The 15,519-nt window shown below is 41.8% G+C and overlaps 1 protein-coding gene across 2 annotated transcripts in view; it reads right to left on the bottom strand.

Moving 5' to 3' along the window:
- Positions 1 to 8,628: 8,628 nt before the first annotated feature.
- Positions 8,629 to 15,519, bottom strand: part of FAM120A (family with sequence similarity 120A) — a 116,656-nt gene continuing 109,765 nt past the window's right edge. The window contains exons 17-18 of one of the 2 annotated variants that reach the window (XM_007056886.4): positions 14,338 to 14,434; positions 8,629 to 10,526 (exon numbers count right to left, since the gene is read on the bottom strand). In XM_007056886.4, coding sequence (XP_007056948.3) covers positions 10,215 to 10,526; positions 14,338 to 14,434 — 409 coding nt within the window. In that variant the 3' untranslated portion in view covers positions 8,629 to 10,214. The remainder of the gene's footprint in view (positions 10,527 to 14,337; positions 14,435 to 15,519) is intronic. The other variant, XM_037905776.2, reaches the window with a different exon arrangement.

Here is a 15,519-nt window from a genome sequence, read left to right as displayed (position 1 = left end):
GATATTTTCTGTCTGAGAAATGGCACCAATGCAACGTCACGGGAGTGGGGGGAGACGTTCCATATTTGTTGTTCCTCAGTCTATTAAGGGTGACCATCTAGATTTCAAAGCTAAGTAACCTAAACCTCTTCAGTGAGGTCCAGCAGGTTGTCTGGACAGTCGGAAAGACTTAGGAGTGACTGTCATCTAAGGAGATTTCCTTGAAAAGAGAGACCTGCATGTATAATTAGGTGGAAATGCAAGTCTGAAGCCTTAACTCTCCTCCAATCCTGGCTGGCATGAGCTAGGCAAGTTCCAGAGGCAGTCTACTTAGTCCAGTGGGAGAGGTGAGGGGAATCCATCTATCCTCAGCTGGAAAGATGGTTGCCCCAGGGGAAATAACATATAAATGGGAAAGTGGTGGCAGAATCCTCTGGAGGACTTCCAAAAGGAACTTATAGGACCCCTTGTAGGGCAAAGAAAAAAGATCTATTCTAGAAATACATTTTTTCTATGCTCAAATCTATTCCCCTAAAATAGCAGTGCCCACCTAAACAAATGGGAACATTGGCAACTAACATGTAGGTTATGAATCTGTTACTCCTCCAACAGGTTTCTGCTACACTTGAACATTTGACTGCAACGGAGCTGATGGCTGAACTGCTGTATGTCATTCACTGCCAGTTTTGATCAGTGGAGTTACCCAAGGCAGCAAATCCTCTAGCCAGGGTCTACTCACTGTGGGCAACAGAATCATCATGAAGCCTCCCACAACCCTCAGCACTGCAGAGATCACTGCAGAAGGCACGGGAGGCAGGGCTAGCACAAAGGGGCCAAATATTGGCATAATGCTTAAGGGTGTAAGTGAGACTTTAGCCCAAGGCCATCGCCCCTGCCTAAGCCAATCACTTCCTATGCCTGGACATCAGTGCAACCTCTTGGGAGTTGTCTCTGTTTTTACAGAGCTGTCCTGGAAGAAGGCCAAGATTATCATTCCCTCTCCACAGAGATCTGCAGGGAGAAACTCCTCTTTGGTATGCAAGGTTGGGTCCCAGGGACAGGCAAGCAGGGCAGGCAGGATGGTCTGGAGGGCGAGCTCTGTCCTTCCAGATAATCGTACAGAAGTTGGGTCATTGCCTGCCATGACTGTAGTGGGGGGACGTGGTTCAGGTCCCAGGATGTTCCCACCAATTCCTCTAACCCCAGAGCTATTTCCTGGACGGGGGCAAGTGTAGGAGGAGCCACAAGAGGAGCCAGTGAATCATCTGAAATTTTAATGAAGCCACCTACTGCTGCAGTGCTAAACCTGTGAGAGAGTAATAAATGCACAGACACCATCCCGGCTAATCTGCTGCTTCACTGAGGAGCATGTAAGCTGGCTGTGCCCATATACACATACAGGCACTGCGGCTTGTTACACAATGGCAGCCCAGATGGGACCTGACCTTCTGTGCATCTCAGGCAAGTCTGTCCGAACAGGGAAGCGACCAACATTTACTCCCCAGCAACAAACTTCTCCCAGCGTGCTGGGGTCTGCAGGCTGCTAGGCCTTGGGGATCTGTGGGAGCAGTTTAATGGATTTTAGGTAGTTCTATGAATGTCTGAATTAACTCTTCAGTCCCCAGAACAGAGATGGTTTCCAAGTTGTTCTGAATCCCATCCTCCAGAAAGCCACCGTGCCTTTCAGTCTGTACCCCCATACACTGCATCAGGATGTAAAGAGGCTTCATCACTGCAAACAGCACGGACAACCTACCACATTCACAACCACTGACTAGTGACAGAAGAACACCAGAGGGCTGGAATTAGGGAATCTGATCAGATCCACCTCCCATCTCTGCAGCCACCGCCCTCCTCAAAGGCACTCTTCTAGAGTACAAAGTTCACTTGGTGTAGGCAAACTTGTGGGAGTGTTGCTGAGTTACCCCTACAAGCCAGCCAGCACTCACCCTCCCCTCCACTCTCCTCTCATTTCTGCCACGTGACTCAGCCAAAGCACTGCTGGTTCTGGGTTCTCTGGGGACAGGCTCACCTATGGAAAAGCAAAAACGAAATGAACTCCATGTGCTGAGTTCAGCACAGAAGTGTCTCAATCCCCTTCCCTCCTCAGCCTGCACCCTTATCTCATCTGAATTCTTTCCCCATGTCACTGAGACTCTGGACTCTAACATTCCATCCTGCAGCGTCCCAGAGACACAGACCCATCCCTTTGCCCCCTTTAGCTTTTTCACACTGGCAGTGAATGAAGGGGCAAAGGACACGTGGCCATTCAGAAATTCTGCACAGAAGCCCATGTAAGTGCTCTCCATCTACCAGATTGCAAGGCAGACTTTGATGGCATCTATTTAGTGCCATAAGGAGTCAAATTTTTATAATAAAATACCTATACAATGACATAATTAAAGTGTTGACAGTTTAATATGTCCGTTTTCTACAGTATATTCACTGACCTTTGCTTAACCGTTGTGTCATTCTTTCACCACTCCTGGACTGGGCCGCAAAACCCCACATGTACTGTAAGCATTTCATATGACAAGTGGGCCTACACATTCACCACCTTTATCATCTTATACAGGACTTAGCTGGGTCTCTAGAAACAAGCCCAAAACGATTTCTGATCTTGCTGGTTAACATCCTGTAGTATTTACCTTCAGAACCACGCACCCTTGCTCGTCCCTCACTCTTTTCCTTATCAGGACTATAGAAATCCCCAGTAAACTGGCATTAGAGAGGTTTGTTTTGAAGTCTCCTTTATCTGCACTTCTGTTAACAACAACAAAAATGAAAAAACAACTTACCTCTTGTGTATCCATCCAATGTGCCTTCTCAGTTTGCCATAGAGTGGTTGCTTCCACCCTCTCCACTTCATTGCAAATTCTCTCCTGTGAAGTAGTCAGAAATAATTTATTTCTTTGCAGAGAGAGGGGTTTTAAAGTTAAAAATCAATAAAGGGTGCCTCTGTTCAGTGAAAAGTGGCAACTGAAATATACTATCCAGTGAAACCTACTGACGTGCACTTATTCCTTCTGCTCCCGACACCTAACCTAAGCTAGGCTGTCACACTACTGCCAGCATGGGAAGCAGTTCCTCTGCACCAGTCATCTCTCTCAGTATCTTCAGACACCCCCTCTCCTCTTGTGCCAAACTTCATTCCATCATCCCTCTAGTTCCTGGACAGTCAGCCAATCTAGGCTGCCCAAGTCCTGTTCTAGCAGAATCTCTCTACTTCTGATGCACTGTAATCTGTCAGAGGTCTTCCATGAAGCACCAGTTAGTAAAGCTTGATCCTTTCGTTTCTTTCCTGTTTAAGCCACATTTTCACTGCCCCAGTGTTTCAGAGTTAGCTAGACACATCTGTGTCCAACATGGATGGAGAGCAGGGCAATCTATCCACCCAAAGAGGTTTTACTGTCGTGTTCTCAGGTTGGTGAAGCAAACTGCTTTGCTGCTAGGTTTCAGCTGAACTCAGCAAGAAAGTGACATCTCCACAGTAATCAAACAAGAATGTTTCTTCCCGTGAGGTTCTTAAGATCAAAACAAAGATGCTCCGATTTCAGGACGACAAGGCAGCAAAGAGGGAAGTGGGTTCTGTGGCCTCCATGGGCAGAATGTTCCCTTGCTGATGGGAACAAAAGGCTGCCTCTGGTAGAAAAGCTCTCTCTTTCCCTTCCGTCTCATTAAACTCTCCTTTCAACTTTTTTCCTTAACTTCCTTTCCAGCTGTCGCACCTTCTGCAACTATACATCGCCACACTGATTTAATAAGGATTTAGCCCTCAGAACAGATTAAGCAGCATCATGTATCAGATAAGGAGGACAAAAAAAAGGGGCGGGGGCATAGAAACCTCTTGGGAGCAACACTGCATCCAGAAGGGAGAAGAGCAACGCACACAATAAAAAAGCCAAGAAAAAGAATTAAGCAAACATAGTTACCAGTAAAAAGAAAAGGAGTACTTGTGGCACCTTAGGGACTAACAAATTTATTTGAGCATAAGCTTTTGTGAGCTACAGCCTACTTCTGAGCTTATGCTCAAATAAATTTGTTAGTCCCTAAGGTGCCACAAGTACTCCTTTTCTTTTTGCGAATACAGACTCACATGGCTGCTACTCTGAAACCAATAGTTACCAGTGAGCATATCAAAGGCACCAGGCAGACTTAACCAATATCTATTATTTGAGGAACTGTCTTTTAAGGATGTATAGTGCACATTTAATGCAAAAAGCTCTTCCTTTCTCTAATTATTAATTCACATTACAGTAGCACCTAGAGGCCACAGCCACAACTGGGGTCCCATTACACTAGGTGCTGTACAAAAACACGGAATGAGGCAGTCCCTGTCACAATCTGACAATCTACATGCACAAAACAGACAAAGGACAGAAGGGAGAGACAGGCACCAAGAGGGGAAGAGGCTTGCCCTAGGTCACACAGCAGGTCAGTGACAGAGTCCGGAACAGAATCCAGGGCCTTACTGAAATCAATAGCAAAATGCCCATTGACTTCAACAGGGCCAAGATTTCACCGCTGGCCTCCCGATTCCCAGTCCAGGGACCGGTTCCCTACACCTTGCTCCTCTCCGTCTTCCATCAGCAAAGCACCAGCAGTGGAGCTCAAGGGTTCTGTCACAGCAAACGCATCATGAAGTACTATCAACTCCTTTTACCCCAAGAGCTGGGATTTAGCTTATGCCTTAGTAACCATGATCGCTAGCAGTGGAAAAACTTGCATACAATTTTCTCACTGTACTTATCAAGAAGGCCATATGGCTATAGAGAGAGGTATTTGTAAAACAGTGCCCATCACTAGAGCAGCAAGACTTCCCTGCTTCTCCAAAAAGTTTATCACCCACATCGCACATATTAAATGAAACTAAAATACACCCATGAGACTCCTCTTTACTACGACCTTGGAGAGCGAACAAACCCTGCCCACCAGGGAAAGTGTGTTCTGCAGCCAAGGGCTCTCTGCCGACAGCATTCTAGGAACAGTTGCAGAGTGTTATCTGATGAACTGATAACTGAAGCATCCCCCAAGCTGATCTCTGCGTTAGCACTACAACGACCCTGTAATACATTGCAAACCATTACAGAAATCCACTTTTATCATAAGGGGGCAGGGGCAGTAGTACAATATAGCTAAGGTTGAGACAAGCTAATATCTTCATAATCTAATCAAATGGTGTAATTTAAAACACAACTATGAGCAGTGGGAGAAAAGAGAGGAGTTTCCTGAATACCCTAGTGCATTAGACTGGGAGTCAGATGGGGTAGAGACTACTCACAGCTCTGCCACTCACTCTCTGCATCACGTGCCAAGTCACTTAGCCTCTCTGTCCCTGAGTTTTGCCATCTGTAAAATGGAAATAATAAAGCTTACCTTGTACTGTACGAGCTCTATGGATGAAAACTGCCATGATATACAAGTGGTAGGTATCAGTATTATCCTTCCTGAATCAGCTCTCTCCACAAATTTGTGACCCCGCAAACTCACCCATTTAAGCCTCTGAGCCCTTCAGTACACAACGCAGTTTACAGAAGGCCCTAAATCTGCCCGATTGTCAGTAATTATCCACGTGGCTCATGAAACATTGGATAGAACAATGCATTAACCGGAACCCGGACAGATCATTATTAGAAAATTAACATCACAGTTAAAATGATTAGCAACTAATTCTACAAATAAAGAACAGAGAAACAGACGGGCAGCTAAGGCAACAAAGTTCATTCCAGTCATTTAAGGACCCCTGTTGCTTTATTGCTTCTTATAGACAGGCTCCATCACTTGCTACAGCTTAACACTTCCAAGAGAAACATTTTACATGCTAGCAGTAGTGTTGTTGCAGCCATGGTGATCCCAGGATATTAGGACCAACTTCTGTTGAACAAGACAAAGTGACCTGAAGAAGAGCTCTCTCTAGCTCCAAAGCTTGTCTCTTTCACCCACAGTTGTTCTAATAACAGGTATTACCTCACCCACCTTGTCTCATTTTACGTTAGTTGCTTGAAAAGTAGAGTCGTTAGGGCTCTGACCTTACTGAAAGAATAAAATCAAAGGTGTGTTTTAAAAATGGAGTTAGCTACATGAGCGTATAATCTGTAGTTTCTTCCTCAACTTTGCCGTTGAAGTCAACCCCAGGCAGGAATTACAGGGGATTCGCCTCGACCAGCTCTTTCAAGGTAGAAGCTACGTGTGCCTTGTCTCCACTAGGATTGTGCATTGGGAGAGCTAACTCAGGACAGTTATCTCTGTGTATAAATCTCTGTGTATAAATCACACTGTTGTGCAGGGAAGACACAGCCTAGAACTCTCTCACTTTGACTCCCATTCTGAAGGGGGATAATGTCTTAGTTGCCCATAAAAACAAGGTGGGTTACACAGATAGAGCACACACACACACACTGAAGAACAACATCTATTCCTGCTTTTGGACAGGGACAGTCTTTATCTTCCTAATCTCACCACTCACCATGGAGAAGAAAGAAAAACTCCAGCCTGACCACACACCCCACAAGCCCTTCCATTGTCCATGGACACATTCCCATTGGGTTTTTTCTGCTCTCTGCTGGGACTTGACTGGTTACTCACCAACGACAGCCACACATGGCAAGGAGCTGGCTTCAGCCCCTTCACTCTGAGACACGGGGTGGCCTATATTTTTGGCTAAGATACTGCACCTTTACCCAAGGTGCAGTATTCTGGTTGCAGTACAGACTGCCAGCAGAGAGAAATAAGGAGGGACAGGATAACGGGTATACGGACTGCCAGCAGAGAGAGAAATAAGGAGGGACAGGATAACGGGTATACGGACTGCCAGCAGAGAGAGAAATAAGGAGGGACAGGACAATGGAGAAGGGAGGATTGCCAATAAAATCCAACAGTCAATACTTGAGCTCAGAGCAGAGCTGCTGGGAAGAGTTGTTTGCGGTAGTACGGATACAGCACAACATGCCTATGGTACAGTTCTAGGTCTTATATAGACCCTGTCTAGACTAGGAAAATGGCTGACCTTTTAAAACTGTTAGCTAAGTGCTTTAATTAACACATTTTAAAAACATCACTTAGGCTTTGTCTACGTGAGCACTTCTGCTGGCAAAATTTGTCTGTCAGGGGTGTGAAAAAAACCCACGCCTCCAACCGACATGTTTCATTGACAGAAGCACCGGTGTGGACAGCCCTATGTTGGCGGGAGATGCTCTCCTGTCGACATAGCTACCGCCGCTCGTTGGAGATGGTTGAATTATGCCTGGCAGAAGAGAGCTCTCCGGCCAGTAGAGCGGCTACACGGGAGACCTTACAGCGGTGCAGCTGCAGCAGTACAGCTGTGCCGCTAAACGGTCCGTAGTGTAGACATAGCCCTAGTTTTAAGACCGGATTTAACACCTATGTGTGTGTAAGCTAGGCATGGTCACCTCTAAACCTAGGGGAATACTTCCCTTCTCTCACCCTGCATAAGTGTTGTCTATTCAGACTGTGAACTCAAGGCAGGGCCTGTCACCTACAATGTGTATCAAGCTCTATCAGGGCCTCTAAGCACTCATATAAGACAATAAAACAATAGATATGTTTTGGACAGAAGCAGCAGCCACTAAGGGTTTGTCTATGCTGGAAAATTTTCGTGGTATAAGTTAAGGCGTCAATTTATGGTTATACCAGTGTAAGCCCATGTAGATGTTCTTATTCCAGAATTAGGGTGCCTTTTTTGGGTTAGTTTATGTTGCTTTGGCCAGGGGGTTAAGCTAAACCAAGAAGAGCCTCTCATTCTGGAATATAAGTACCTGCACAGGGAGTTATAGTGGTATAACTATACCACGTAACTGGAAACATTTCCTGTGTAGGCAAGCCGTAACAAGCACTTGGTGAATATCCAGGGTAGTGCTTTCACCCTAACATTGGATTGGCAGTGGCTGCTGCTCATCGTGAGCCTCTCCATAAGGCAAAAACCACAGCTAGTGAGGCATCCTAAAGGTCAAGGAACTCAGAATCTGTTCTGAGGACTGAGAGAAGGGATTATGTGTGCCAGAGAAGCCACATTAATTTGTTTTTCCTTGGTTATTTGTTCAATTTGCAGAGAACCAGAACAGGGCACAGGGTACCATTTCTTTTGGGAATAAAAGCTTCTCCTTAGGAAGATTCTAGCATCTTAGCTTCTGAAATTCTGCTTTTCAGTGTTTCATCCATTTTTGCGAATACAAAAACATGGTAGTTTCTGAAGTAACCACAACAATAATTATTTTGCTTCTCAATTTGCTATTTACTGCATTTTTAATTCTCTCTGCCAGCAGGGCCTTGAATTGGAGGCTTTGGTGACTAACTTATGTCATATTTCAGAAAAAATATACCTCCCCCCACTCAAATTTCAGACGAATTATATTTTGTAGCAGCCCTCAAGAGTTAAGTTGAACACTTGCAACTTACTAACCAAGTCATGAAACCTGCGTTATTCAACAAAATGAATAGGACTGAGCATTGTTCTCATCAAGGGCAACATCCCCCTACATAAGGATGATGACAAAGTGCTTTGCTTCCGTTCTCTACATGCCAGTAGGAGATCATGTCATTCACTAACAACCAGCTTATTTGTGCACAGGAAAACTTACTCACAGTATGTTTAATTAAAGGTCTACATGACAATAAAAAAGGCATACATTATTTTATACTAAAAGAATAAAGATTTTTATTAAGCATTGTAAGTTGCATTCAATAGCCTTCAAATACACCACACCACAATCCATCTACAACCAATCAAACCCAACAGTAGTTCATTCTTGCACAATCCATGAGTTGGGGCAGAACTCCCTTCAACTTACATTAAGATACCTACTTAGCTCTTGCGGGCAGGGAATGGGGAATTACACCTCATTTCTGATCACTAATGTGTGATGAAGAGCATCAGGAGAATTATATGAAAACGAATATAAAGAAATGATTCTGATTTTGAAGTACATTAAGTTTGGAAACACTAACAAAAACATCAAAATGATACAGGTATATTTGCTTATACTAAATTCTTGATGGGAAAGTTCTCAAGAACAAGCCATTTGTTTCCTGCTACAGAAGGGGGTATTTTTTGAAGATCAAAGCTTTTTTTGTTTTTTTTGTTTTTCACAGAATTTCATATTTGCTAATATGAAGGCATAAAACAGCAACAGAGAACAATAATGCATACAGCAATGAGTACACCAGGGTAACGTTGATATTCAAAAAACGGCTAGATAATTTTTTTTTTAAAAGTTTTAGAATAAATGCAACAGAGGTCAATAATCACAAAATTTTAAGGTTAGAGCAAGATCAGTCAATGACTAAACATAGTTAACATCTTTTATAGGACTATTACTGATTATTAGCTTTTTGTTTTGCAAATGGGCACAGTACTTGTAAGAATGGAAGAAAGAGGACAATAACATGCATAATATTAACTACACACTTTAAAAATCATGAACCATGCAGAAGTTTAGCTCAAATAGTAGTACTAATGGTCTACGTCTGATTCAAAACCACATAGTTCATTGATCACGGATGCATGGTATTAGTCACAAAAAGTTTCAGAACACATTGTGTTTATTTTGAAAGGTCATTTGTATCTTCTATGATTTCAAGTTTATCTCCATTTAACTTTCTTGTAAAGTATGTATGATGTATATTTAAAATCAGCAGAACTGCAATATTACTCTATAATTTTTAGTTTCGATAGTTTGCACATTTTAACACAAAAGAACCACATCAACAGTGATGAAATTTAAGAAAGAAAAACTGTGGTTGTGCCTTTTTTCCCCCAAAATCATGAAATCAAAGCCTTAAAGAAAGCTTTATTGTGACACAGTAATGCAAAATCAAATATAATGGCATACATATGGTGCCAAGTACTAAAAATTATATTTTAAGCTATATATACTTAAAGACTGCCAAAATTTGTTTTCCTTATATTTCAAGAAACAAAACTACAAGCTTTTGTCATAACCAGTTTAAACTTTATGTATACTTCATTTTAAGTGCGGGAGTCAAATGCTCTTCATTCTCTTTCTTTTTTGTTTTATTGTAGCATTTTGACTACAACTGGTTAAAACTAAAAATGTGTTGTTTAAATCTCTGACATCAAAGAGGGATCCGAATTTCCAAAGTCCTCATTTTTCTCTTACGGAAAGGAAAAAATGTACGTAACTGTAGGCTCTCTTTCTTTCCAGATATTCCTAATCCTGACCCTTCCCAACATCCTTCACCCTCTATAAAAAATAAGTTTACTCTTCTTTTTTTAAGACAGCAGCCTCAAGAGTATCATCTTTATGGCAAACACTGTCTGCATTTAGTGCATTTAAGTGAGGATTTGTATTGCACATTTTAGAGTCATTACTCAAGGCACTTTCAGACTGGTTGGAACCCCGGACGTCTCCTGTATTCCCATTCATCTGGGAAGCTGGCTTCTCCTCATTCACTACTCCATTTTCAGCCAGGGATCCATCTGAAGACACAATTGAGGATTTAGATTCCTCTGATTTTGACTTAAGTTCTTTGGCCACTTCTTCTGCTGAAGCAGCATAAGGAGGTTTGCCCTATTTTAAAAAAAGAGAATACATTATTAAAGAAGCTACCATTGTATATTTGTAACTGATTATCTTGACACCACTTCCGATAGTGCGCTGCAGAACACAGACAGAAGTATTACATGTTAACTTGGAATATTCCAAACATGATCTACTGTTGTAACAAGAGTTTGCATACCATACTAAATTCCCAGATTAGCACGGATTTAAAGACTGAACATATCAATCTACAGACATGGAAAATTTACCTCACTGTGGAAAGGGTGCACAAGGTCAAACAAAGCATCTAATGCCAATTTCATCTTTGGGGAACAACAGACAATATATCTGGGCTTCCCCTGCCTTATGCAGTCCAGAAACCAACTTTTTTTTTTTCCCCCTTCAGTTAACCCGTTACAGAATTAGCTTTTTATGACCAAGAGCCAAAAATGGCAGAGCTGGCTATCATAATTATGATTACCATAATTCAAAGAATTTCAGTCCTTAAAGGAAAATTAATGTGAACACCTTTTAGCTCAGCCCAGTTTTCTGACATGCCCGTGGGAAGTTGCACTTTGCACCAGGTGCAATAATTACACTGTTTAGACTGTATAGTTAAGTAAACAAGAGTCAGGAAATGCCAAAATTAAGATTCAGCACATGACGTTAACTCTGTGTCCTCATTTGCACGCAGAGTAGTCTAATGATATGATTACATACTGTTTCTCAGATACACTATAAAACATTTGTTAACAAAGGTACGAGTAGTGTCATGTAATACCATGTACTGTGCATATGTAAGAGAGAGCCCATGAAAGTGACTTATATTCAAAATGCACAATAAATGCTCAGAAAACATACCACAGATGAAATAAAGCCATAAAGCTAATATTGAAAATGTAGACTTACAGGGCTTGAGAATTAAAACTACATTTAACTTTTCATCAGCTGCAATAATAAATCATACAATTCCAAAACACAACAATCAACATCGTTGTTTCTTTTTAATTTAGATTGCTAAGTGACAACTTATCACATTGTTACAAACACAAAACACTTAAGGCTTGTATACATGAACATGCTCCAGCTTGTGGCAAGATGGAGCATAAATCTACCCTTAGTAGATTTAGTAGCTTGCCAGGCACTAAATGTCCATGTAGACCCTGCTAAAGCACACTAGCTGTTCTCCCCAGTGTCTTCAGATAAAGGAGTAGATTAAAGCAAAAAAGCAAAGAAATGAATACATTAAGGACATGGTGTAAATCTTACAATTTCACAACAACAATCTTAACTGTAACCATGGGAAATATTAGTTAAGGTATTTCTGAATTGCTGGGTTTTTTTGTTTTGGTAAAATATTCAAATTGCTGTCCCTTAGTATTAGTGTTGCATAGGTGGCTTGCTAGGAAAGTGTATAATATCAATATGAAGCATTTGAGGCTGATCAATATTGTGGCACCAGTGCTCACATATTCTTTTTAGGTGTCCTATTCAGGTTGTTTTTTGCTGTATTGATATTTTGAAACTACTAAGAAAGCACAGCATATATTTTGAGTCAGAGTTAAGGGTGTTATCCTGTGACAAAATATATATTTCTTTATACGTCGTAAGAACGTATTAATTATAGACCAGCCACTTGTCCCCTCCACTCCTGCTGAGTAGCACCTTATTTTACAAGTCGTCTCAATGAAGTCATTGGAACTCTTTGAGGGTTAAGATGCTACTTATTGTGGGTACTTGCTCTGCTTTGTGCTGTCTGTCTGTTTGCTCTAACCTTCCCGCTCCTCTCTTAGGGCTTGTCTACACTACCCAAAGCATCAGCGGGCAGCAATCGATCCAGCAGGGGTCGATTTATCATGTCTAGTACAGACGCGATAATTGACCGCTGAGCGCTCTCCGACCGACTCAGTTCTCCACCAGAATGAGACACGCAAGCGGAGTCGACGGGAGTGCGTCAGCTGTCAACTTACTGCAGTGAAGACACCACGGAAAGTAGATCTAAGTACGTCGACTTCAGCTATGCTATTCATGTAGCGGAAGTTGTGTATCTTAGATCGACCCCAAGCGGTAGTGTAGACAAGCCCGCAGTCTTCACATCTCAGCTTCACTGCACACCTGCCCCCTTACCCTCTACTCCCCTGCCCTGTTCCTATCCCCTTTTTTCTTTTTCTTTTCATTTTAGCTGAACCCCTCCTAACTATACCTACCCCTCAAAAAATAACTGGAACTAACATGACATTTGCAGCCATCACATTGTTCATTCCGCTTGTGTGTGCTACTTCCTTCCCCACCCTTTGCCTGTCTTGTCTACTTAGACTGTAAAGTCTTAGGGGTGGGGACCACCTACTACAGTATTTGTGTGGTGCCTAGTACAATGCGGCTCCATTCTTGGATGGCCCTTACACACTACCATAATAAACATAATTAATTACAAGGAAGGGTATCAAAATCTGGCCGTATATCTGCAGTGGAAGATTTACAATATTCATTTCCTTACGATATCCATTTCCTTGCTTTTAAGTGCTGTCTGATACCCAAAGACTGAAATACCATGGAGACTGGTCTACCCTCTCAATCTCAAAGGTATTCCCAGTGAAAGAGACTTATGACTCTAGCAAACTTGGACTGCTGTGCACATGCTATATTGGTTCTATGGGTAAACAGAGGCCCCCTGTTTCCAGGCCTGTGAATTCAATACAGAATTCCAGCAGAATACTTTACACTGGGGTGCTGGTAATGAGAATTAAAGCTTTAAAAATACAGAAATTAACACCAGATACACATACACACTGAAATTTAGATCAATTTCCACAGACATTGACAAGGAAGATAGGATGCAATAACTACAAAGAAGTGAATAGAACAAGCTTGAATTTTTACATCTAGAAAACATTGAGTTTTACTTGAAATTAAGAGTTCCCTCATCTCTCAAAAGAGAGCACTCCTCTCGCTGTTAGCACCCCACCCCACCAACTCCTATCTGCTACTATCCATGTGACACAATGCAGAGCCACATGATACATTTATCATGTACTTTTATCCACATCGTCTACTAGCTGCCCACTAATCCATCTCCCCTGGGACTCATTTAACTTGCAAAAGTGCTGAGCAGCTGGAATAAAAGACTGAACAAAACTGGGGGAAATGTGAAGCTGAAACAAATTGGCATTACATGTGTAACACCCATATGCTTCAGTTACACGGTTTCAAAGAACCATGGAAAAGGCAGAAGCTATGATTTATGGACTCTTTGTACCATTACCAAAAGATGGGACTGTGTAATCACATGGCACAGAGGTTGTTCCATAATTTCCTATTAATATTTACAGTGAGTACTCTAGAGGTAGAATCCTAGCACTACCTGTTGGTTTTTTTTGTTTTGTTTTGTTTTTTTTAAAGGAATTGGGGGGCCAGAATGAAAGTGAACAAAAACTGGGGGAGTTGGCCGTGGGGAATATAAAATACCAATTTGTTTCAACTTCATATTTCTCCTTAGTGTTTGCTCACTGATTTCAGTTAAGGTCCCACATCCCTCCCCTTCAGCTGATCAGGATTGTCCACATGGGACCCATATTCTTCATTGCAGGGTGCATTTTTCTCCTCTAATCAGATAACCAAAGCTTGCTTCTGAATGAGATGGAACAACACTGGGAGAACTGTCATTACTGTCCATATGGTTTATTGTTTCAGTGACCAGTATATACCATGGTAGCTACAAGAAGCACTCTATCCTGCCCTTCTCCCAAGAGCTGTCAGCAGCAAGTCCTGCTGGCCTAGGGAGCCTGTGACCACACTAGCCTGTAAACCAGAGTTATGGAAGTAAATCACACCACTTTATTACCTGAATTGCTCCCTGGTTTTTATAACCTCTCCCATAGTACCTTCCACCTCTTCCAAATGTTCTTATCACTGGAGTGGAAATAACTCCTCTAGGACGCCTATGTGTATTAAAGAAAAACAAACAACAAATGCATTTAAATTTTGTTTAAAAATACCTTAAACTAAATAGAATAAAGGGTTTTTTTGCTAATGCCATCTAATTATTATAGAAAAGTTTCACTCCCTCCCCATCCCAAGAAACACCCTGATTAATCATTCAGTGTTTTAAGATTTTTACTACTTGTGAGAGTGCAAAGTTTATGATTTGTGTTTCTAAAATCTTGTTTTCCTAGCAATAAAATGGCTATTTCACAATTTCACTTCAGAACAAGCAATGAAGAAGTACTTTCAAACTCTATGGAAATTCTTTAAATTCTTATCTAGTTATCCTTAAAATTCCTTTAAAATACTATCAAATTTTCCATCAGTGGCTAGCATACATACTAAAAGCCTGGCAAAAGACAGCCATTATGGACTATTTATTTATATTCATAAGACCACTCTTTCCACTGAATAATACTTCCCACCCACAATGTGCAAATATGATTCAACAATGCAAAGCTACTGCAATATTAAAGTTGGTCAGTGATTTAAGTGCTTATGAAATGGAAGGAGTGGCTTGAACCATGCCTAGTCCAGGCAGACACTGTACAAGCTTATCAACACAGTTCTGCTACACTCTCTTAATTATGACTTATCGTTTTGGAACTCTCTTGAGCAGAGCTCCAGTCACACCAAATCATATAGCAGGGTTTCAAGTTATCTAAATGAGGATTAGATGAGAGCCCACAGATTTTAATTTGCCCTTCATTACAAATTTTGAACCCAGGTTCCAGGGGTGGAAGACCCACCTACAACTCACATTTATGCTTTACAGTAAGCAATTACATAAAAAAACCTTAATGTACTCTACCGCGATGTCAGGACTTTCATTTTCAGTATTGGAATCTAACACCAACAGGACTGCTCCTGACTTTACTACAAGTACATATATCAAAACCAATGGGCCAGAGCCTTAGGCTTGGCCCAGAACAGGAATGAGAAATAGGATAGCCAAGTCAGGTCCACAGGAGCAACTTAGAATCAAAGAATTATAGGGTTAGAAGGGACCACAAGGGTCATCTTGTCAAACCCCCTGCCAAGA

Source organism: Chelonia mydas, chromosome 7 (assembly GCF_015237465.2).
Source record: "Chelonia mydas isolate rCheMyd1 chromosome 7, rCheMyd1.pri.v2, whole genome shotgun sequence".
Taxonomy (NCBI): domain Eukaryota; kingdom Metazoa; phylum Chordata; order Testudines; family Cheloniidae; genus Chelonia; species Chelonia mydas.
The sequence above is the reverse complement of the archived record's forward strand: the minus strand, read 5'-3'. Positions and strand labels throughout refer to the sequence as shown.